Source organism: Nelumbo nucifera, chromosome 4 (assembly GCF_055504915.1).
Source record: "Nelumbo nucifera cultivar China Antique chromosome 4, China Antique-T2T, whole genome shotgun sequence".
NCBI classification, from domain to species: Eukaryota; Viridiplantae; Streptophyta; class Magnoliopsida; order Proteales; family Nelumbonaceae; genus Nelumbo; species Nelumbo nucifera.
Window position 1 is genome coordinate 92,632,690 of NC_142652.1, and position 23,477 is coordinate 92,656,166.

The 23,477-nt window shown below is 40.2% G+C and overlaps 1 protein-coding gene across 6 annotated transcripts in view; it reads right to left on the bottom strand.

Annotated features, from left to right (window-relative positions):
* The window catches only part of LOC104611020 (kinesin-like protein KIN-UB), a 48,815-nt gene that overhangs the window by 14,663 nt on the left and 10,675 nt on the right, over positions 1 to 23,477 (bottom strand). For all 6 annotated transcript variants that reach the window (XM_010277933.3, XM_010277927.3, XM_088903450.1 and 3 more), the window contains exons 4-12: positions 21,575 to 21,760; positions 21,137 to 21,358; positions 20,860 to 21,016; positions 7,788 to 7,937; positions 7,379 to 7,467; positions 3,836 to 4,039; positions 1,641 to 1,787; positions 252 to 386; positions 2 to 133 (exon numbers count right to left, since the gene is read on the bottom strand). In XM_010277933.3, the coding sequence (XP_010276235.1) occupies positions 2 to 133; positions 252 to 386; positions 1,641 to 1,787; positions 3,836 to 4,039; positions 7,379 to 7,467; positions 7,788 to 7,937; positions 20,860 to 21,016; positions 21,137 to 21,358; positions 21,575 to 21,760 (1,422 nt within the window). The remainder of the gene's footprint in view (position 1; positions 134 to 251; positions 387 to 1,640; positions 1,788 to 3,835; positions 4,040 to 7,378; positions 7,468 to 7,787; positions 7,938 to 20,859; positions 21,017 to 21,136; positions 21,359 to 21,574; positions 21,761 to 23,477) is intronic.

The window sequence follows — 23,477 nt, forward strand, 5'->3', positions numbered from 1 at the left end:
CCTCTTCAGCTTCAAAACTCAATTGCAACAATTGGCTTCTTAGAATCGTGATTTCTTCTTCAAGTTTTACTTTTTGATGTGCCTCATCTTCTAGCATCTTACGAAGCTTTATGATCTCTGCATTTCCAGCAGCCTGGCACAACCAAAAAAAATTGCTTTACATGCCACCAAGCAAGCAAGAAGGAATTGCCTAAGAGAACCATAAGATGATGGTAAAAAAGATACTTAGTAACCTGATGGATATACCATACCTCTGACCTTTTCCATTGTACTAATTGACTTTTAAGATTGTTGACCTCCTCCTCAGCAGCCTTCCTTAAACAAATTTCATTCTCAAGGGCCTTCTTCACCTCAGCAACTTCCTCAGAAATAGATGCCGAAGACCCCTAGGCACCAGAAAGGGAATGAATCAAGAAAATTATCATTTAAAAAAATTATTCAACAGATTAATATTCAGTGATGAATGATCTGAAGACAACCTGGCCAAAATTATTATATCAAGATCATACCATAAACTGTCTTGATTAATAATAAATATGTCTTTTTACCTTTTATTACAATGTTTACTATAACATAAGAAATGACCTGAAGCCTACCTGGCCGAAATTATTATATCAGAGATCATAAAAATAAATGACATTGTTTAATAATTAAAAGATGTATTTTCACTTGTAGTGAAATCTCTGTTATTTATCCAAAAAAAAAGATGTATTTTCACTTGTATATTTTTTACTTTTTAACAAGATTGGGAGACACATTACTGAACCTTTGTATCTTTTTACACAATAATCTTTCTCCTCTCATTCTTCTCCATAATCTTATTTTCTTCCTTTTGCTTTAATCAATCCCCTTTAATATGGTACCAGAGTATTTCATAAAAAGTACCAACCAAAAGTCAGTTTATCCCTTCTAATAAAATGTTAATTTTGGAATCAATCAACAGAAATAAAAAGGAAAAAAAAAAGCTTCATCATGTGAGCGAAGCATCATAAAGAATTAAACATCCATCATGGATCTACTCTATAAAATCAACAATCAAAAAGTTGCAACCAAAGAAAAATTTAGTCCTATATGTCCCAACTAATCTTTTTCTTCACCTTCTTCCAAACAAGTTCTCTTTGCAATTGATACCAAAAAGGAAAAAGAAATTGTGACTTGTCATTATGCAGCATTTTCAAAGAGAACCCCTGATGTATCCCTATCTCATACTGCTTATGAACCAGCTGTGTAAGTTGAGCCATGTAGTTTGAAGTAATAAATAAGTTCCTTTCACAGATCCTGCTGGTGTTTAGCATTTTCAAATGCCACAGGTTCTTCAATCTGAAGCTACTCATCTTCCTAAGCGCAAGGAACTTGTGCCAATTCAGGATCTTGCTCCTCTTCCTGCTCCACCTCTTGCTCTGGCTCATCGTTTTGACTGGCAGCATGGGCAACCAGAATCCCAACAAGCCACATAAAGAAAAAAAAAAAAGAGACAAATTTGGGTAGAAGCAGGGATAAAGTCCATTAAAAAGTTTATTTTTTCCACATGCCAAAATGGCATGAGTGAAAGAATAGTTATTTCAGATTCATAATACATAAGGAAAAAAAAAGAAAGATATTTCAAACAGGAGAAAATAATATAGAGATGGAGTTTGAACCTCTCTATTGCATGTCTTATCCAAGCACCCGTCTTTGGGTCCAGATCCAATTCGATCATTACAGTGCTTTTTCTGATCAATGGCCCATTGTTCCTCAAGATTCTTTATTGATTCCATGTAGTCCCTCTGGTATTTCAATCTCTCCTTCTACAGCCAAAAAAAATGAACCAAAAAATTGCAGCATTAGCAGCTGAGACATTAAATCAAGCACTATAAGAGCATCTGGAAACAAAATCCACCAACACCAAATTAAGAAATTTCTAACAATAAAACCCAATAAAAGATTCATTGTGAAACCATAACAAATCCAACATCGATTTCTGACCCAATAGAATATTTTAGAATGGATCATTATAAAAATTTTGATTTCAAAGGAAATTTCATCAGGAAATGGAGAAATTCCAAAATTTTTCTAAGAGGTTCGGAAAGATCCAGGGAAGTCATGGAAACATTGGGCAGAAGACTAAGAAAAGCACTGAATGTAGCAATGAAATGCCAGAGAGTGTTAAAATAAGTATGATTAAACACTAAATCCCCAAAAAAATACAAAATCCACTATGTAAGTGAGCGAATGTTAACAGACTTTATAAGCACTTGGAAACATTTGATACATACCATGCAAAATCATATTACACATTTACGCTAAGGGCCATATGTGCATGCACTCAAACACAATAAACTAAATAGAATTACTTTTTCATAATGATCACTGACACTATATGCCACATGGAGTGTTTAGGTGGTTTGAAATTCATCCATACCCTTGTGTGAGAAGTCCAATGTATTCATAGCCAAAATAATTACAGTAATGCATGTTATAGAACAAGTGAATGTACTATAATGAAATGACTTTCCAATTACACATAGTCTAAGTATACATTATTTTAATAATTTAAACAATTTCTTTAATAATTATTAAATCACAAAAAGAATTAGATAAAGTTAACAAAAAACAAGATGAATGAACATCAATTACAAAGTATGCCCAAATGCACTATCCTAGATCTCTTAAAGGATACAGTGCCAGAGACTTGCGGTGAGAGACTTCTATACTTGTATATGACTTGGCCTGACATCGTTTATGTTGTGGGTGTTCTCTGTCAATTCATGCATGCACCTAAGGCCACTCACCTAGAGGCAGCAGAGAGAGTGCTCAGATATCCAAAGCAATTCCAAAAAATGGGTCTCCTCTTTAAGAAGCATGGGCATATGAAAGTCGAAGTCTATATTGATGCTGATTGGGCCGGTTCAGTAGAGGACAAAAAATCCACTAATGGTTATTGTACCTTTGTAGGAGGAAACATTATTACTTGGTGAAGTAAGAAACAAAGTGTTGTGGCCAAGTCTAGTGTGGAGGCAGAATACAAAAAGCCATGTTCCATGGATTTGCAGCAGTTCTATGGATTAAGAATCTGTTAGGTGAATTGGGATTTACAGTTGATGGTCCCATGTCACTCTATTTCAACAACAAAGATGCCATCAATATTGCAGCCAATCCCATCCTCCACGACAGGACAAAGCACATTAAAGTGGACACACTTCATCAGGGAGAAAGAAGGGGGAGGTGTGCACTCCCTAATGTCAGCTCCAAAGACCAACTTGCAGATGTTACATAGGGTCTTCATCATTTGTGACATAATGAACTTTGTAACATGTTTAGGATCGATAGATATCTACACCCCAACTTGAGGGGGAGTGATGTAATTCTTGGTTTATGTGCCATAGGGGCACTTTAGTCTTTTGTTCTTTTTGTAATTGTCACCCTACATATAAATAATATAGTTGGTGCCGCCAGTTTAATCTTCTGTTTCTCTTTCAATCTTTTCTCTCCTCTTTCTTCTCTTCTCCTCTCCCCTCTCTTCTCTTTTCTATTGGTTTTTTCCTTCACCACAACAAGACTAGTTAATAAAAACTAACTTACCATTTACCAAAAAAAGAAAAATAAGGATAATAACCAACATAGTTTATATACACTGGAGGTCATGTAGGAAAGGAGATCATATCCTACTTACAAGTATATTTTATGCAATATCCCCTTCGGCACAAACAGCTTCAATCATAAATTGCGGTATGAGCTCTAACAAGAATTAATGCATAGGCACTTGACATATTTATGGGTCAATAGTACATTAGCTCCCATATACCAATGAAACTAATCTTATAGACAAAATATAGAGAAAAAAAAAAGAATCTACCTCCAGAGCATCTGCATAGCTTTTTTCTGCCTCTGAGATACGATGTTGTGCATCTATAGTTATTCTCTCAATTTCATCCTCAAAAGCTTTCTGTTGCCTTTCATGTTCAGAAATGAGCTTGTCTAATTGTATGTCAAGCCTTCTAGCCAACCCTTTATAATCAAATTCTTCCTTTATTTTCACCATATTCTCCACCTTCATAGCCTGTTTCATTAAATATTTGATATCAGGAACTCTATAGTCACAGAAAAAGAAAAAAAATGAATAAAGTTGCTAAGGGAAACCATTAAAATAGTCCTATACTAGATGGATGTACATCCATATATATAATAAATATTATTAACCAAAATACAATGCTAACCAGAAAGAGATGCCAATGTAAGGGTAGAAAATAAATGTGAACTACAAAATTCAGAACACAATACAGTTACTGTATTGTATGAGATTAAGTAGGCTATGAGGATCTAGTCATGTTCACAGAAGACCACCCACTGCACCAATAAGAAAGAGTTAACTGTTACAAGTTGAGAGTTTTAAATGACCACGGGAGGTTAAAAAGCATGTAACTTAAAGAAGCCTGGGAAGATCCAAGGGCAAACAATCTAACATAGCATATAACAATGGATGGAGTACCATGGCAAAACAAGGTTCATGCAACAGAATCCCAGTAGCTTGGGCAAGGCATTTTTGAGTTTCTGATGGTCAAAAATTTAGTATAATATTAGGATTTAAGAACCAAACTACTAGAATCACTCTTGAATAAGGTCAGTGAAACATGAAACTTTTTGCATGGTAAACGCAAGCATTTTGGAATGAATAGTCCCATAATGCTAGGTAGTGAGCCATCTATAATGCCCAATTGTGGAACCAACTAAGGGATAAAGATACAGGAAATAATTGTCAAAAATAAATAAAGATACAGGAAATGGCATACGACTCCATTTCCTAAGATCCCAGGCATTGATACCAGCATGGCAATTCCAACTTAATATGTTTGTATCATGCTTTTACGTTTATTAACAACACAGAAATAACATGTTGCAAGGCTGGCAATGAGTATGGAGCAGAGTGTTGGAAAGTCAAAGGAGCCTAGAATAGCTCCAATAGGTGATCAAATGAGGGAAGGTAGACTAGGATGGTTTGGTCACATGCAGAGAAGACCGTCTACAACACCCATAAGAAGTGATCTATTACAATTTACAAGTTGAAGGGGCTAGAAGAGCTAGGAGCAGACCCAAAAGGGCATTTGGCTGATAGGGGAGAACATTATTTGGATAAAACCGACCTGAAATTTCCAGCTTCATTTTTTTTTTCAGTTCGGTTAATTCAGTTTTAGTATATTTTGTTTATTGGTTTCAGTTTTCAGATTTGAAAATTCAGTTCACCTTTAAAACCAGATTAATCAAACTTTCTGGGATAATATAATATAACATACACGCATGCATGCATGCATATATATATGTGTGTGTGTGTGTGTGTGTGTGTGCACGTGTGTGGGTGTAATGAAATTTGGTACAAAATAACCAACAAACTGAACCAAAAATTTCAGTTCATTTATTCCGGTTTTAGCCTAATTAGGTTCAGCTTTTAACCGAATAAACCGAATGCTCACCCCATACAGTTGGGACAATGTTTGAAGCCAAGTGTCATTTGTTAGTACCTAAATCTTTCCAAATCAAACTAAACTTCCAACATTTACAGAATTTTTATGATATAATTTGTAAAAGCATAATATTTTACATATTTCAAACGTGATAATGCAATAAAGCATGCTGTAGAGTCTCCACAGATTATCCAGTGCCATACCAGGTGTATAGTGTACCCAGTGCTGTTATACTATGTATGTACAGGTACCCAGGTATAACTAGGGATGACCATGGGCTGGGCAAGGCTGGATTTTGACAGTGTATTAACAGTATTTAGAGTTGCCTGGGTGTGATGTGCCTTAGGAGAACTCACCCCTAAAAGCTAGCTGTTAGAGGGAGGGAACCCAAGCACATATATACCCCACAACAGCATCCCATACTACCAACATGGGACAAATGGATCGTAACATTCCACCACGCTCCACAGTCCTGGTGCCCACACAGGCTGGCTTTACACTAGTCCACCTAGTCCCGGACGAACACTGCAATACCGACGTCACCACCTGCGCCGCATGATTGCAACTGGGAGGCATAGTGTAGGCTCTGATACCATTTGTTATGTGCCTTAGGAGAACTCGCCCCTAAAACCTAGCTGTTAGAGGGAGGGAACCCAAGCACATATATACCCCGCAACAGCATCCCACACTACCGATGTGGGATACCTCACATTAGCATCCCATATTACCAACATGGGACAAATGGATCGTAATACTGGGCCTGATAATATATGTCTGGGACAGGCAGGGCCAGGCATCCAGGCTTGTCCATATTAATTAATAAAAACTATGGTTTTAAACATTTTAATTTAATTTTAAAATTAAAATTGCAGAAAAATATATAAAAATTTATTATCTATATATTAATATATTATACCATATATAAAATGGGTTTGACTATGATACCAGAAAGACATGATATCCGAAAAAACTTGTGACCTATCAACTGGTATCACAAATGTGTTAACCAATCAAGTAGTATTTATCAAAATTCATGGGTGGGTTTTGATTGATCAAAGCTCTTCAGTACCGTGTCTTTCTGGCATCATAAATTTTCCCATATAAAACATTTGCCATATTATAGGGCAGCCCAGTGCACAAGGCTCCTGCCAATGCAGGGTCTGGGGAGGGACAGATGTACACAGCCTTACCCCTGCACATACAAAGAGGCTGTTTCCAAGATTTGAACTTGGTCACTCAGATCGCAATGCAGCAACCCAACCATTGCACCAAGGCCCACCCTCATTATAATATATCTATATATGTAACTTTCAGGCCAGGCTGGGCCATCCAGGCCTAGGGTTTGATTGGCCTGGTCCTGGCCCACATTATTTGTGAGCTTGGTGTGGATCCAAGCTGGGATGGGCCTGGAAGAAAAATAGCTGCTTGGGCCAAGAAATTCACCAGCCAGGCAGGCTGGCTGGGTCATAATGATCATCCCTAGGTATAACAGTGAGCTATGACATTAAAGCGCTTAAGGAAGTATGCATATTCTTTCAAAAAATTAAATGCATACAAATGACAAAACAGAACTTTCTTGAACAGAAAATATCACTTACCTTTGTTTACAATCCATGTACTGTGATATTTATAAGTTAACAAACAGAATTAGGTTATTTTACTCAGCAATATTTTTGAGCAGGAAACAAAAAGTTTGATATATAACAAAAAAATGACACCAAAGTGCTTGAGATAGGTTCCAAATCCAGTTAGCATCATTTACTCAGGTATGAAATTTGTTGCTGGATAAAAAGATGACTTTTATTACTTTGCAACCCATATACTGTATACTGTGATATTGATATCCTTAAGTTAAATTGTTACAACTTCACAATTGGAAGAATCGAAGAATAAGCAATTACAAAGAAAACATAACACTGCAAAGTAATTGCTAAACCCACCCTTTGCCCAAACATTATGGTACTTGCAGTCTCTCCTCGATGGCGTGGAGATGGACCAATTGTCACAACCAATGAAGTTCGTGCAGTGCCTGTTAACATTTAAACATGTAATGTCAGGAAATAAATATAGATCACCAAACTTAAAAATAACCTTGACTCTGAAATATTTTCTCTGAAGTGGCCTATTAATAAAATAAGTTTGACAGCTAGGCAAGGGAAGGTCAGAGTTAAGCAAGAACTGCTCATAACAAAAGAAAGAAAAAAATATGCCAGAAGCAGAGGATCACTGAACCAGAGAAATGTGTGGAGCTAAAAAATCAGGGTAATACACCATGCTGCTCTGGCTTACACCCCGTTGAATTAATATCAGCAGAAATTCAAATTTCCCCGCATACAGAAAATGTCTCACCTCCAAATGAATCTCGAAGCAATCTCGTAAGCTTTGAATCACGCACTGGCACATGAGCACTATTCTCTGCGAGAGCATTTATGCACTTACCTAATGCACTCAGTGAGAGATTTATAGACTTAGCTTCCTCTAGTGTATGCCCTTCACTGCCTGCCAACAAAGGGTATACAATGAAAACATCAGCAAATGATTAGGAGTCTGAGTACAGAATACAAAGATACAATATAACATTTAAAATGAACAAAAGCCTTTTAATGCATTAATGCAAAACATCAGTTTAAGCTCAAGAGTAGCATGGCCAACAGGCATATGCAAACACCTGGACACCCACTAGTGCATCTGCATATATTACTTTTGTTAGTGGTGTTAGTGAAGGGGTATTTCAGTCTTTGTACTTGTTGAGAATGCTGATGTGTACTGTTATGTTAGTTCGAGTGCCTCTTACTTAAAGAAGGGCACTCAACTCTTTTTCAATAAGTCAATAATATAATAATAGGTCTGGCCGAATCAAGGGATTAACTTTTTTCCCTAATTCGAACCAGCCTTTCTCTCTTTTCTCTCTTCTCTCTTTTCTTCTTTCCTCTCCTACTTCTTGCTGTCTACTTTACTCTACAGTCAACGAACAAGACAGAATTCTATGGCAGGTCAAACTTCAACATGGTATCAGAGCTAGGTTCACCAAATCAGACTTGCTAGAATTCTGCCTTCTGCGCATTCGAATTAGGGTTTCACTTGGGGTTCTCAGTTGTGAGTTGGAGACTGGGAAAAGGGCTGAAAAGGAGTGATCGCCCTCTTCCCTAGGAGGTCTCTATGCCTCCGATTGTGTCGTTGGTGATTGGTTGCTGTGGTTTCTAAGCCCTAGTTAGGGCTGGTACGTGTGGTGCAGTGGTGTCTCAGCCCTTCGTATGGTTGGCCTTCAGGCGATGAGGTAAAGTTTTTTTTTATATATTTTTTTTTGTTATGGAATACATGAGAGGTGTAGTACAGTTCGCATGATGGGTTCTCAGATTGCAGTATGCTAGGGTTTATGCTAGGGTTTATTCTGGTTTGTGTGTGATTCGAATGGCAATAGTGTCTACTTAATGGTGAAGCTTCCTATAGTTGTGGATTAATGTTGGTGGTGTTACAAGTGTGGTTTTCAGCTTTTGATATCGCTGAAATTAGTGTGTAGACCTCGGTGAGTAGGGGTTGTGGTGTTGTAGTTTTCAACATTTAATACTGCTGAAATCAGTGTACAGACTTCGGTGAGTAGGGTTTGTGGTGTTGCAGTTCTCAGCTGTTGAAATCAGTGTGCAGATTTCGATGAAGTGTCTGTGTGTAGTGTGCAGTGTGTAGTGCTCCTAATTCAGTGCTCAGAATTAAGGGAGTTCGGCAATGGCAGATAACAGTGATAGTAAACCTAGTGTCATGATATCTACTGACTACCTGAATGTCCAAATGACCTCCATTAAACTGAATGGAGAGAATTATGTCCCTTGGGCCAAGTCTGTAGAGGTTTTTCTGAAGGCGAAGAAGAAAGTGAAGCATATAAGAGAGGAGAAACCCCCCGCTAATTCTCAGGAGTATGAAGACTGGGAACAGGAAGATGCACAGATCATTACATGGTTGTGGAACAGTATGGAACCCAAAATCAGTGTGAACTTCATGTTTCTTGACACAGCCAAAGAGGTGTGGGATCATGCCAAGAAACTGTATTCAGGTCAGGATAATACCACTAGGGTATATCAACTGTATCAGGAATACTTCAATCTGCAACAGGGAAATCAGAGCCTTGAGGAGTACTATGCCAATGTGAGGAATATCCGTAATGAGTTAAATGTCTATCATCCTCTCACTTCAGATGTCAAAGTTCAACAGCAACAGCGAGAGCAGCTTGATGTAACACGGTTTCTGGTGGGGCTGAAGTCTGAGTATGAACCAGTACGAGCCCAGATACTAGGGGGATCTGCTCTTCCATCTTTAGAGGAGGTGTTTGCTCGTCTTCGGAGGGCTTCCATTGGATCTATGGACTCTAATGTCTCCGATAAATCAGCATTTGCAGTGTCAAGAGGCCGAGGTGGCAGAAGTGGGACTCGAGGAACCCAGCCTGGCAGGAGTGGTAGTGGTGGATCTACACATATCCGTGGTGGTGGTCGTACTGGAGGCAGAGATTCAGGGGGAGCTCGTGGTAGAGGACGTGGCGCGGGTCCACGGAAGTGTACTCACTGTGGTTTGGATGGACATACCATTAACTACTGCTATGACTTACATGGTCCTCCCTCGACGTGGGCCAACCATGCCATGACTAGTGACACCAGTTTCAGCCCTACACAGGAGAAACGGTCAGCTGACCCGATGCCTTCTACTCCCTCAGATGGTCCAGGCAAGGAGATGGTGAGTGTTCCTCGTGATGAGTATGAGAGGTTTGTTCAATCCAAGTCGCAGCAGAACACAGCTTCCTTTGCACACTCAGGTATGGCTTGTTTGGCATCCACACCCAACCCCTGGATTATTGACTCTGGAGCCTCCGATCACATGACGGGAACTCCAGGTGTGTTTTCATCTCTCACTCATTGCTCAACATCACAATCTGTTACCCTTGCTAATGGCTCCACGTCATCTATCTGTGGTGTTGGTAATGTTGACCTAGACCCTGTATCCCTATCCTCTGTTTTATATGTACCTAAGCTTCCATTTAATCTTATGTCTGTTAGTAAGCTGACCAAGTCACTTAAGTGCTCCATCACTTTTTACCCTTCTATGTGTGTTTTTCAGGATCTCAAGACGGGGATGAAGATTGGTGGAGGGCATGAAGCCGGTGGACTGTATTATCTTGATGGTGGTGGACGAACGTCAACGGCTCTTCAGTCATCCATTTCTCCTCTCCAGTGGCACTGTAGATTTGGTCATCCTTCGCTGAAAGTGTTGCAGTCCTTAGTCCCTTCATTGAGTCAACTTTCTGTTTTAGATTGTGAGTCTTGTCAATTTGGGAAACACCATCGTGTTCCCTTTCGTTCTAGGGTCGATAACCGTGTGTCGAGTCTTTTTTCTTTAATTCATTCAGATGTTTGGGGTCCTTATAAAGTGATGTCATATAATGGATACCGATATTTTGTTATTTTTGTTGATGACTGTTCAAGAATGACGTGGCTCTATTTAATGAAAGAAAGAAGTGAATTATTTTCCATCTTCCAGAAATTTTATGCTGAGATCCGCAATCAATTTGGTGTTCACATCAAAATTTTCCGTTCTGATAATGGTCGTGAATACTTGTCTTCATCTTTTCGAGAATACTTGGACCAACATGGCATTATACACCAAACTTCATGTACCTATACTCCGCAACAAAATGGGGTTGCTGAGAGAAAGAACCGCCATCTTGTAGAAACGGCACGCTCCCTCATGCACCACATGAATGTTCCCAAAACTTTTTGGAGCGATGCAATGCTCACCTCTTGTTTCTTAATTAATCGGATGCCCACGTCTATCCTTGATGGTCGTTCTCCTTTTAGTGTCTTATTCCCCAACATGTCTCCGTTTCCGCTTTCTCCTCGGGTATTTGGGTGTGTCTGCTTCGTTCATAATCTGAGTCCCGGGACTGACAAGTTAGATGCACGTTCCATGAAGTGTATCTTCCTTGGTTATTCCCGAACTCAAAAAGGGTACAAGTGTTATCATCCTAGTTCTCGTCGTTCCTTGGTATGTGCTGATGTTACATTCTTTGAGTCTACTCCGTTCTTCGTGGGGTCCGGTGCTGCTGCTTCCCCCACATCACCACCTCCTCTTCCTCTTCCTGTGGCTGATCCACCTCCTTTGGTTCCAGTCATGCCTACGTCCTTGCCTCCGGTGCCACCATTGGTTGACCGTCCACCCATCCGTCACGTGTATACACATCGCCCACGTGTACCGGCTGCAGCTCCTCCAGCTTCATCACCGTCGACAGATCCAGCTCCAGCTTCGACACCAGCCTCCGACCTAGATCTTCCTATTGCCTTACGGAAAGGTAAGCGTACTTGCACCCTTCACCCTATTTCCAATTTTGTTTCACTTACCCACCTCTCCGCTTCCCATCGCCAGTTCATATCTTTGTTATCCTCCGTGGTTGTTCCTAAGGATGTCCAGGAAGCCCTTACCTCTCCAGAGTGGTGCCGTGCTATGGAAGAAGAGCTCTCTGCTTTGCATCACAATCACACTTGGGATCTCACCGCTCTTCCTCCTGGGAAGCAGGCTGTCGGTTGTAAGTGGGTGTATAGTGTTAAGTACTTGCCAGATGGTCGTGTTGAGCGCCTGAAGGCGCGGCTGGTTGCCAAAGGGTACTCCCAAACCTATGGCATTGACTACACGGAGACGTTCTCCCCGGTTGCTAAGATAGGGTCAGTTCGTGTCGTCATCTCTCTTGCAGCTATGTCTGGTTGGCCTCTCCATCAGCTCGATATCAAAAATGCCTTTTTGCATGGGGATTTGCTCGAGGAGGTCTACATGGAGCAACCACCTGGGTTTGTTGCTCAGGGGGAGGATGGTAAGGTATGTAGACTTAAGAAGGCTATTTATGGACTTAAACAGTCCCCTCGAGCATGGTTTGGTAGGTTCAGTGAGGTGGTCAAGAAGTTTGGTCTGAAACAGTGCCAAGTTGATCACTCTGTCTTCAGTCTTGACTCTTCGGCAGGTAAAATAATATTGGTGGTGTATGTGGATGATATCGTTGTGACTGGGAATGATAAAATGGGCATTGACAGATTGAAGGCATTCCTACAGGAACACTTTCAGACAAAGGACCTTGGCAAGTTGAAATACTTTTTGGGCATAGAGGTAGCAAGATCTAAGCATGGCATTAATTTGTGCCAGAGGAAATATGTGCTTGATTTACTGGAAGAAACAGGATTGTTGGGTACTAAACCGGCTGAGACACCTATGGAAACAAATACGAGGCTGAGCAGTGATATAGGTGAAGTGTTTGAAGAGCCTGGCAGATACCGACGACTTGTAGGCAAACTAAACTATCTAACCATTACTCGGCCAGATATTTCATTTGCGGTTAGTGTGGTGAGTCAGTTCATGCAGAAACCTTTGGTCCCACATTGGAATGCAGTGCTAAGGATTGTGAGGTATCTGAAAGGAGCTCCTGGTCGTGGTTTGCTGTACAGAAGTGGTGGAAAACTGGTAGTAGAAGGATACACCGATGCTGATTGGGCAGGTTCTATGTCTGATAGACGATCTACCACAGGCTATTGCACCTTTCTGGGGGGTAACCTGGTAACATGGAAAAGTAAGAAGCAAACAGTTGTGGCAAGAAGCAGTGCAGAAGCGGAATATAGGGCCATGGCACATACTGCTTGTGAACTAGTGTGGCTGAGGAACCTTCTACAGGAGATAGGATATGACATCAGTACTCCAATGAAGCTCTACTGTGACAATCAGGCAGCGGTTCATATCTCTTCCAATCCAGTGTTTCATGAAAGAACCAAGCACATCGAAGTTGACTGTCATTTTGTGAGAGAGAAGGTGCTGAATGGGGTGATAGAAACTGCATATGTTAGTACGGGAAACCAGTGGGCAGACTTGTTTACAAAAGGCTTGAGTCGGGGGAGAGTGGACTACATATGTAACAAGCTGGGATTATATGATATATACTCACCAGCTTGAGGGGGAGTGTTAGTGGTGTTAGTGAAGGGGTATTTCAGTCTTTGTACTTGTTGAGAATGCTGATGTGTACTGTTATGTTAGTTCGAGTGCCTCTTACTTAAAGAAGGGCACTCAACTCTTTTTCAATAAGTCAATAATATAATAATAGGTCTGGCCGAATCAAGGGATTAACTTTTTTCCCTAATTCGAACCAGCCTTTCTCTCTTTTCTCTCTTCTCTCTTTTCTTCTTTCCTCTCCTACTTCTTGCTGTCTACTTTACTCTACAGTCAACGAACAAGACAGAATTCTATGGCAGGTCAAACTTCAACAACTTTCATAGGACTTGGTATTCAAAAAAACATCCAGTCAATGACTTGTTTAAAATGTCCTGCTATTTTTTGTTTTAACTCCACAGCAGAACATGGGTGCAGTAGAGTGCTAACCATAAGTTACCACCCAAACATGCATTAACTGCACATTGTAGTGACTGTTGACTTCAGTTTCAATTTACTATTATTAAGATATTCAACATGAATTTTAGGCCATTTCAGGCTAAACCAAAACTATCCAGGATTAGAACCGTGGCACATTATAACTCAAGCATGTGTTGGTATGATCCTCAAACATAGGCCGTGTTATTGCAATTGGAGAAGGTTCAGGACAATAGTTCAGCCTAGCTTTTAGGTCATCAACCAGGGCCAAGCAGTCCCCACTCCAACCTTAAACCTAATACTTTGAACCCTCATTTGACAAATAACAGAAAGCTAGGCTGACCTTGCTGCATCATTAGCATGGGAACAACAGTCCTAGTCACCAAGGGAAGATAGCCATAAGGAAATAAAGCTAAAAGATTGCTAGTCTGCATCAAAGTTTATATAATAAAATTCTTGTTTGGAAAAAGAAAATGATCTCACCTTAATTAAATCCTACCACTCATCACTGTAATCAGTATGGAACCAGTATGTTTCTTATGAGCCAAGAATATAATAAGTAGATGTTCAAGACTGTTATCAGTCTTGAACCCTAATAGATTTCAGGTTCGAAAAAGGAGAAAAAAGGTATAGAGGAGAGAGGAGAAAGAGTAGAGAGAGAGCAGTAGAACACAAGAATTGAAAGGAAAGACAGAATCAGAATGTTCTGCCGCCGCCACTTCTATTTATTATTTATAGGTTATGCTAGTTACATGAAAGGACAAATCTGCCATTGGTATTTGCATAACACATAAAACAATATAAAACTGAAATATAAATAACTGGAATAACAGATTGACCATCAGCTAACCCTAAGATGACAAGGGCACATTCTACCCTACGGACAGAGTGGGACCACAACTGTGGGGCCCACATCAGTGTTCTCCACACTCCCCCTCAAGTTGGAAATAAACGTTTATCATTCCCAACTTGGATAGATCCGCCTCTAGCTTCTTCCTTGATACGGCTTTAGTGAGGATATCTGCTAGTTGCATACTGGATGTGATGTAAGGGAGGCATACTTCTTGAGATGAGACCCTCTCTCGTACAAAATGTCGGTCAACTTCAATGTGTTTGGTTCTGTCATGCTGCACTGGATTATGTGCTATATTAATAGCTGCTTGATTATCACAATACAGCATCAGGGGCTTCTCATACTCAATACCCAACTCCTCAAGTAGAGATCTCAGCCATAGGATTTCAGCCACTCCATTAGCCATTGACCTGTATTCTGCTTCAGCACTAGATCGGGAGACAACACTTTGTTTCTTACTTCTCCAAGAGACAAGATTACCTCCCACAAGAACACAATATCCTGAGGTAGACCTTCTGTCATCAACACTCCCAGCCCAATCGGCATCCGTATAGACCTCCCCACCTTCATGTGGTTATTGTTCTTGAACAGTATACCCCTACCCGGGCATCTCTTCAAGTATGCTAATATCCTTTCTGCCGCAAGAAGATGTGTAGTTCTAGGAGAATGCATGTACTGGTTGACAACACTAACAGCATAAGTAATATCTGGCCGAGTGAGGCAGAGATATAGGAGCTTTCCTACCAATCGCTAGAACATAACTTTGTCTTCAAGAGGCTCCCCACTCTCTGCACTAATCCTGTGGTTCTGTTCAATGGGTGTATCCGCAGGCTTGACACCTAACTTTCTAGTTTCTGCCAGCAGATCTGGGACATATTTCCTCTGAGAGATAAAGATCCCCTGTTTGGATCTAGCAACCTCAATACCTAAAAAATACCGAAGTACACCAAGGTCTTTCACCTCAAATTCTTGATGAAGGAGCTGTTTAAGAGACTCAACCTCATGACTATCATTCCCTGTCACCACAATATCATCAACATATACTGCAAGTAGTGTCAAGGAGGACTCTACCCTCTTGATGAATAGAGTATGATCTGACTGGGCCTGTACATAACCGAACTTCACAAGGGCTAGTCTAAATCTATCGAACCAAGCCCTAGGTGACTGCTTCAAACCATACAAAGCCTTGTTGAGCCGACAGACCTTCTTACCTGTTTCTGCATCATAGAATCCAGGAGGCAAACGCATGTAAACCTCTTCCTGCAGGTCTCCATTCAGAAAAGCATTTTTCACGTCCATTTGGTATAAAGACCAAGTGTGACTTGCTGCAAGGGATAATAGGACTCGAATGGTGGTCATCTTGGCTACCGGGGCAAAGGTCTCCAAGTAATCTATACCATAAGTCTGGGTGAACCCTTTTGCAACTAACCGAGCTTTATACCTCTCAATGGATCCATCTGCATTGTGCTTTACGGTAAATACCCATCTGCAACCAACTGGTTTCTTTCCTTTGGGCAGATCAACTAGCTCCCAAGTGTTATTTTTCAACAGGGCATCCATCTCAACCTGCATTGCATCTTTCCATTCTAGGACAGATAGGGCTTCTTGCACTGTTCTTGGAATAGGGACATTGGCAACAGAACTAAAGTAGGACCTGTAGGTAGAAGATAAGCGATAATAGGATAAAAACTGAGAAATACAGTGGGCTGTAGATGTGGTACAATGTCGTTTCCCTTTACGGATGGCAATCGGAAGGTCAAGATCATCTGCAGGAGGTGAAATGGCAACAATAGAGGAAGTCTCTGTGGGCCCTGGGACTGTAATACCTGGACTTGGAGCTGCAGATGAGATTGGAGCTAGCCTGGACTGCTGATGACCGGGATCAACCTGCCTGCATCGCCTGTGGTAGACCCTCAACTCCTGATCCCTCTGACCACCCTCACCATTGCAGCTCTCATCGCCCAATAGAATAGGTAAAGGAATTGCCCCACTCTCACTGCTCTCCCCCTGAAGAAAAGGACTCAAACCCCCACTCTCACTGCTCTCCCCCTAAGGAGAAACCCGAGGATAACAGAGTGTCTCCTCAAAGAAAGTGACATCCATGGAGGCAAACTTCCTCCCTGAGACAGGATCATAGCAGCAATAACCCTTTTGAGTTTGTGCATAACCGAGGAAAATGCATTTGGAGGCCTTAGGTTCGAACTTGGAGTGATGGGGTCCGAGAAGCTGAACAAAGCAGGTACAACCGAATGTTTTAAGGGGAATAGAAAACAACTCCTCACTTGGGTATAGAAGGGAAAAAGGAGATCTCATATCAAGGACCCGGGAAGGAACTCGATTAATAAGATATACCGCCGTGAGGATAGCATCACCCCAGAAGCGAATAGAGACATTGGAGGTAAACATAAGACTTCTGGCCACCTCCAAGATGTGCCTATTCTTCCTTTCTACAACTCCATTCTGCTGAGGTGTATGAGGGCAAGAGCTCTGGTGTATAAACCCATGATTAAGAAGGTAAGATGTCAATGGTTTAGCAAAGTATTCCTTTGCGTTATCGGATCTAAGAACTTTGATCTTGGCATCAAATTGGGTTAAGATCATTTGGTGAAAGTTTTGGGTCAGGGCAGAAACCTCATCTCGTGAACGCATGAGATAAACCCAAGAAAAACGGGTATGGTCATCAACAAATAACAAGAAATATCTGTACCCACCCATGGAAGGGATGTGATAGGGCCCCCAAACATCAATATGCACAATATCAAAAGAATTATTACTCCTTTTATTACTCAATAAATAAGACTTTCTACAATGTTTAGCAAACTCACAACTTTCACACTTCAACTGAGACAACTCAATAGACTCAAATAAAGCAGGAAACAGACTCTTTAGAGACCGAAAGGACAAATGACCCAATTGGTTATGCCAAAGCATAACCGAACTCACACTCTGAGAAACAAAAGACATCTTCTCTACTGGCTCTTCCTGACGAGACCTCTCCCCGAGCAGATAAATCCCATTCGTCTCACGGCCAGTCCCAATCACCTTCTTCGTCTCCAAGTCCTGAAAAACACATCGGTCAGGGAAGAAGGTTACTGAGCAGTTCATATGCTTGGTAATACTACTGATTGAAAGAAGATTAGTATCAAGCTTAGGAACGTGCAAAACAAATGACAGGGAGATAGTTTCTGATAACTTAATGTCACCCTTCCCAAAAATAGGGACCAGGGAGCCATCAGCAATAGATACTTTATCCCTACCCGAAGACAAATGGTAAGTAGTAAACAGTGAAGGCAAGCTAGTCATGTGGTCGGATGCACCTGAATCTATTACCCAACAAGGTTCAGTAGTACCTGGAGCTGAGGCATGGTAGGCTGAGGCTCGAGTACCTAAATGTGCGAAGGCAGATGTGGCAGGAGTTGATGGTTGAGCTGAACTTCCAACTTCCTTTTCTAACTGTATTAGGGCAGCCCGAACTGCAGCTAAGGTCTCTAAAGGTGTTCCTCTTGTGCCAGATGAGGATGCTGAATCAGTGTTCACGGCCACATGAGCATTGCCCTTCTTGCTTCTCAACTTTGCCGGAACCAGGTGAGGATGCAGTTTCCAACATGTTTCTTTTGTATGTTTGGGTTTCTTACAATGCTCACATACCACATCCTTTTTGTCTTCCTTCCTCCTGTCCTTCTCTGAATCACCCCCTGATTTGGGTTTGACAGCTACAAAGGCTGGTGTGAGAGGCTGAGGTTGCATCATAACTTTCCTTCTGGTCTCTTCACTATGTACTAAGGAGTATGCCTAAGAGAGAGTCACACTGTCTCTAGTCAAAATCTGTTGCCGCACAATATCATACTCTAAATTTAGGCCCGCCAGAAACTTAAACATCCGGTTTGTCTTGACCTGCTTTCTATATATCTGTGCATCTTTGGGACTCTCCCACTCAAGAGTCTCTAAGTGATCAATCTCACGCCACAGAGACTGCAAGGTAGAGAAGTATACTGAAATCGGTTTCTCTCCTTATTTAAGGTTTTTCACTTCACATTTCAATTCATATGCTCTGGCAACATTAAGGGGTTGGGAATAAGTTTCTTTCATAACATCCCATATCTCCTTAGTTGTCTTTGCCCATAAGTAATTTCGGCTAATATGAGACTGCATAGAATTACACAACCATGTCATAACCAAGTAGTTTTCTTGGATCCACTTGGTATACGTAGGGTCTCCCTTGGGAGGTTCTTTCACATCTCCCAAGAGGTACCCTAATTTACCTCTTCCCCCAATAGCCATTACTACCATAACTGTTGTTCCCAAAACTGCATTCTGCCTGATTTTTAAACTCCATCTCGGTCAAGTCTCAAAAATAGCACTTGGACTACCAATCACAATCAAAACAGTGTAGGACCAATCTGTATTCACAGTGTATGTGCACAAAACAGGTAGAAATCTGATCTGAAACCAACTAGCAAACACAACAGCAGCAGTCCGTACAGTTCTCACCCCTTAAGAGAGTTCGAAAACCCCAAAAGAATCTGAAAAATCAGCTTAGAAGCAGGTCTGACATGCTTGGCAGAATTAGGGTTTTAATCAGTCCTTAAAGAAAACATTTCAATTGCACATTCCAATCAGAACCGTACAGATAGACTTGCAGTAGGGTTAATATGAAACCCTAAAAGCTTATCAATGCTAACAAAAACTTGAGGACAGCTCTAGGTAAATCGCAGGGTTTAATCTAACATTAGGGCTTGCCGCAAGCTTATTAGGGATTGCCACAAGATCACTTTCAAACCCTAGAGTAGGAGAAAAGAACCCTAAGGCAGTTCAGCCCAACAGTAGGGTTTGCTGTAAAACCCTAGAATGGTTCGGCCGCCCTTTCCAGATAGGTTCAACCTATCCTCTCTGATAGTACTTCTCTTAGAAAATAGGTAACTTACAAGAAAAAACTGTTCGCTGCCTTCCAAGGTTACCCGAACCCTAGTCTTCTCTGATTCTTCCTGATCACCAACACTCTGCAACCGTGACACGTCTTCAACAGCTGCTAAACCCTCTGGCGGTCTCCAAGAATCAGTCCACGAACTCCACTTTCTCAACTTCCAGCCCTAGAAGATTCTCATGTGGTTGGCTGGACTAGACTCACATGAGAAACCCTAACCTTGCTCTGATACCAAGTAGATGTTCAAGACTGCTATCAGTCTTGAACCCTAATAGATTTCAGGTTCGAAAAAGGAGAAAAAAGGTATAGAGGAGAGAGGAGAAAGAGTAGAGAGAGAGCAGTAGAACACAAGAATTGAAAGGAAGGACAGAATCAGAACGTTGTGCCGCCTCCACTTCTATTTATTATTTATAGGTTTTGCTAGTTACATGAAAGGACAAATCTGCCCTTGGTATTTACATAACACATAAAACAATATAAAACTGAAATATAAATAACAACTGGAATAACAGATTGACCATCAACTAACCCTAGGATGACTAGGGCACATTCTACCCTACGAACAGAGTGGGACCACAGCTGTGGGGCCCACATCAGTGTTCTCCACATAATACAAATTAATTGTACATAGGATGACCTTGCATAACCTGATGTAATACAGATTATATTTCTAATCTTTCCAAAAAAAGCTTCAACCTGTAAGATTATTAAGGATTTAGATATTTATCGGCAAATTTTTAGTATTTGACTCCATCTTCAGCAGTAATACCAAAGACATCCTTCCGGCCCCCAACAGGTGCAGAAGTTAGTAGGGTGGGATAGGGGCCTAAGTCCTAACCCACCTAGGCTCTGCCTATGTAATATTTATCATAGGTCTAAACCTCTAAATGCCCAAAGGAAGCCAAGTGACTGCAGAACAGCTCTTTTATTGGACCATCTGATTGTTAACTAATTTTTTTTAGCTAAAAGATGTCCTTTTAAATGGAAAAAAAAAACAAAAATAAAAATAATTGCTCATATGGGTAGTCAAGTAGCAGAAAATGTTAACTAGAACAATTCCACCAACATTCACTCATAGATTTTACTCAACATTTAATAAAGCATAAGCAAGTGGTGGGAATGCAACAAGTATAATTATCATAATTTCCATATGCGGTAGATGTCAGGAAGAACAGAATAAAAGAATACTGAATCCATTTGTGGGGAAGAAATAAAAGAAAAAAATAAAAATAAAATGCCATAAGTTACGTATGGTTAGATACCAGATTTATCAATACGCTCTGAACCTGCAAGATCCACAACAACTAGTTTGCCTTTCCGTACAAGTGATGGCTTAAAACTTTTGACCAAGTGGGAGGTGTTCCCGTTTTCACTTAAAATAGAAGATTCTCTTCCCTTGATAGACCTCTTAACATGTACCTACACCAAGAGGGTATTCTATCAATTCGCCACCAAAATACTCTGAAGATGGTAGAACTACCATCACCATGATCCAATGAAATGCTAGCATCAAACTAAAATAACAATCCATTCATTCACCATTAGAATAGCATGACTCCGAGAAGATTCAGTATTCAGTTTTGTGTTTGCAGCAAATCGATGTGCTTCACCAAATCGTAGCAACTCAACAAAACTTTGTTGGTCTCTGACTTCTACTAGGGTTGCACCAGGTAACGAAACATCTCCAGTTTTTGGGTCTTCCACAATGGAAATGTTATCATTTGCAGGATCAAGGAGATCTTGAATTGTCTCCATATAAAGCTGCGCATATTGGTGAAAGAAATAATGTTACAGAAATTTTAAAAGAATGAAGTCTAAAAGAACCCTGATAGAATTTAACTAGGCAGCTCTCACTTGCAGACCAGATTGAATTTGACATGTCCAAATTCAATAAGCAACTAAAAGAGACAATAAAAAGTAACCACTATATAATAATAAAACTACCATGAAATTATATAGTGTTAAGGGATTAACAACCTGCAAGTAGGAGACTGACACAGAATCAGTTTCTGGAGATATATTTGCCAAAATATCCTCCATTGAGCGCACCATAATGCCACGATATGCTGTATCTTCTTCCCCAAGTCTTCCGAGAGTGAAAGTCTTCCCTGTGCCAGTTTGTCCATAAGCCATTACAGTCCCATTATAACCATCCAGAACACTCTACAGCATGAGAAAAGACATCAGAACATGTCGCATAGAGTTAAATTCACAGGAAATGAATTACTTGATAATTGGTTCCAGAAAATACAAACTGAAAAGATAAAAAAGAAAAACATCAGAGCCGTATGCCCATCTGGCATGAATCATAAGTCACCCAAAGTCATAAGAACAGTGGCATGAATCATAAGTCACCCAAAGCCGTATGCCCAGATGAAAGAAGTTTTAGGACAATGTCAAGCAAAGAACAGGCATCTGTTGCTGTGTTGAATATGATGCATATTTGGTCTTTACACATTTTGTGACTTTCATTTTATTTATATGATACATCAATGAGAGGGTCAACTAACCGAGTTGATTTTTTTTTAGCTCTGATGATTTTATCCTCTCTTCTTTCTCTTCTTTTATTTCCTCTTCATTCTAAATGCTGAAATTATGTCTATTTCATATTCTGAAAACCACTACAGTATCAGAGCAAGAAGCAAAAGGAACCATCTTCATCCTCAACTGATCACTTTACCACAAAGGCACAAAACCCTGCTGGTTGTACTTGTATGATGACCTTGACAAGCAATATGATAGCCTGTGCCTCTTAAAAAAAATAGAATCCAGTACACTTGATTTATGGAATTTTTTTGGTATAGATATTAAACCTCTTTGAATCAGATTGGTGATTCTTCATAAACTTTTCTAAGAAAATTCAATAAAAAATTGCAGATCTGGATAATCTGCTTGGTACATGTCAGTGCATTCTGTTAGTGATGGGGAATGCAAGTGCCTGATCCTAACCTATTTTTTGGAGGCACAGAATTAAGTTTCAGGCTATTTGAGTAAGCTTTGAGTTTCTGGTGAATAAATTCCTATCTCTACATTGTCACCTCGCTCTGGAAGTCTATTTATGAACATGAAGTGTATTAAAAGCAAGAAGTGCAAGTAAAGTTCAAGGAGTTTCTAGAGCCTGAGGGCCTGAGGCACAAGGTACAAGGCAAGAAACATGCCTGAACAAAGGCACAACTTTTGAAAAGGCAAACAAAATTAAAACTCAATATACAAAAAAAAAGCAAATGTAAATTCAGGAAGAAATAAAATATTTCAAAAAGAACAGAAGCTCAATTGGTTAGATTATTGTACTATCAATACAAAGGTTGTAGCCTTGTATGTTTAAGTCCTATATAGGCTAAACAGTTTACATCCTAAGCATCATAGTTACAACCTACAGTATAGTAAATTATGCATTCAACAACAAATTCAATGTTAATCGTCAAAAGATAGCAACAACTAGGTGAAGAAACCCCACAAAATGAGCTTCATCTGTGAACCTAAGGGCATTTCTTTATCATGCTGATCTTTGATTTGCATGTTGTTACTGATTTTGTGAACCTACTGAATCTAAGGAAGCATTTTTGGAACCATGTGATCTTGCTCCAAATCAAGTTGTGAACTTCTTATCAGTTGGCTCTTACAAAATGAACCCTGTTCCTTCTCAAAGCTATAGAGTAGCCTACATTATTGGGAAGAGGTTTCAAAGTTTTGAAGGCTGTCAACTAAGCAGGAAAATTAGGAAAACAACAGGTTCTGAATTTATGGGAACAAGCTACAGTCACAGAACAAATATGAAGCCAATTTTCTGGAGTGGCCTTGGTCAGCAAAACTGTATGAAGGTGACAGAAAAATTGGATATCTTACTGATAACGAAAAGCAATCTAAGGTTGATGATCCT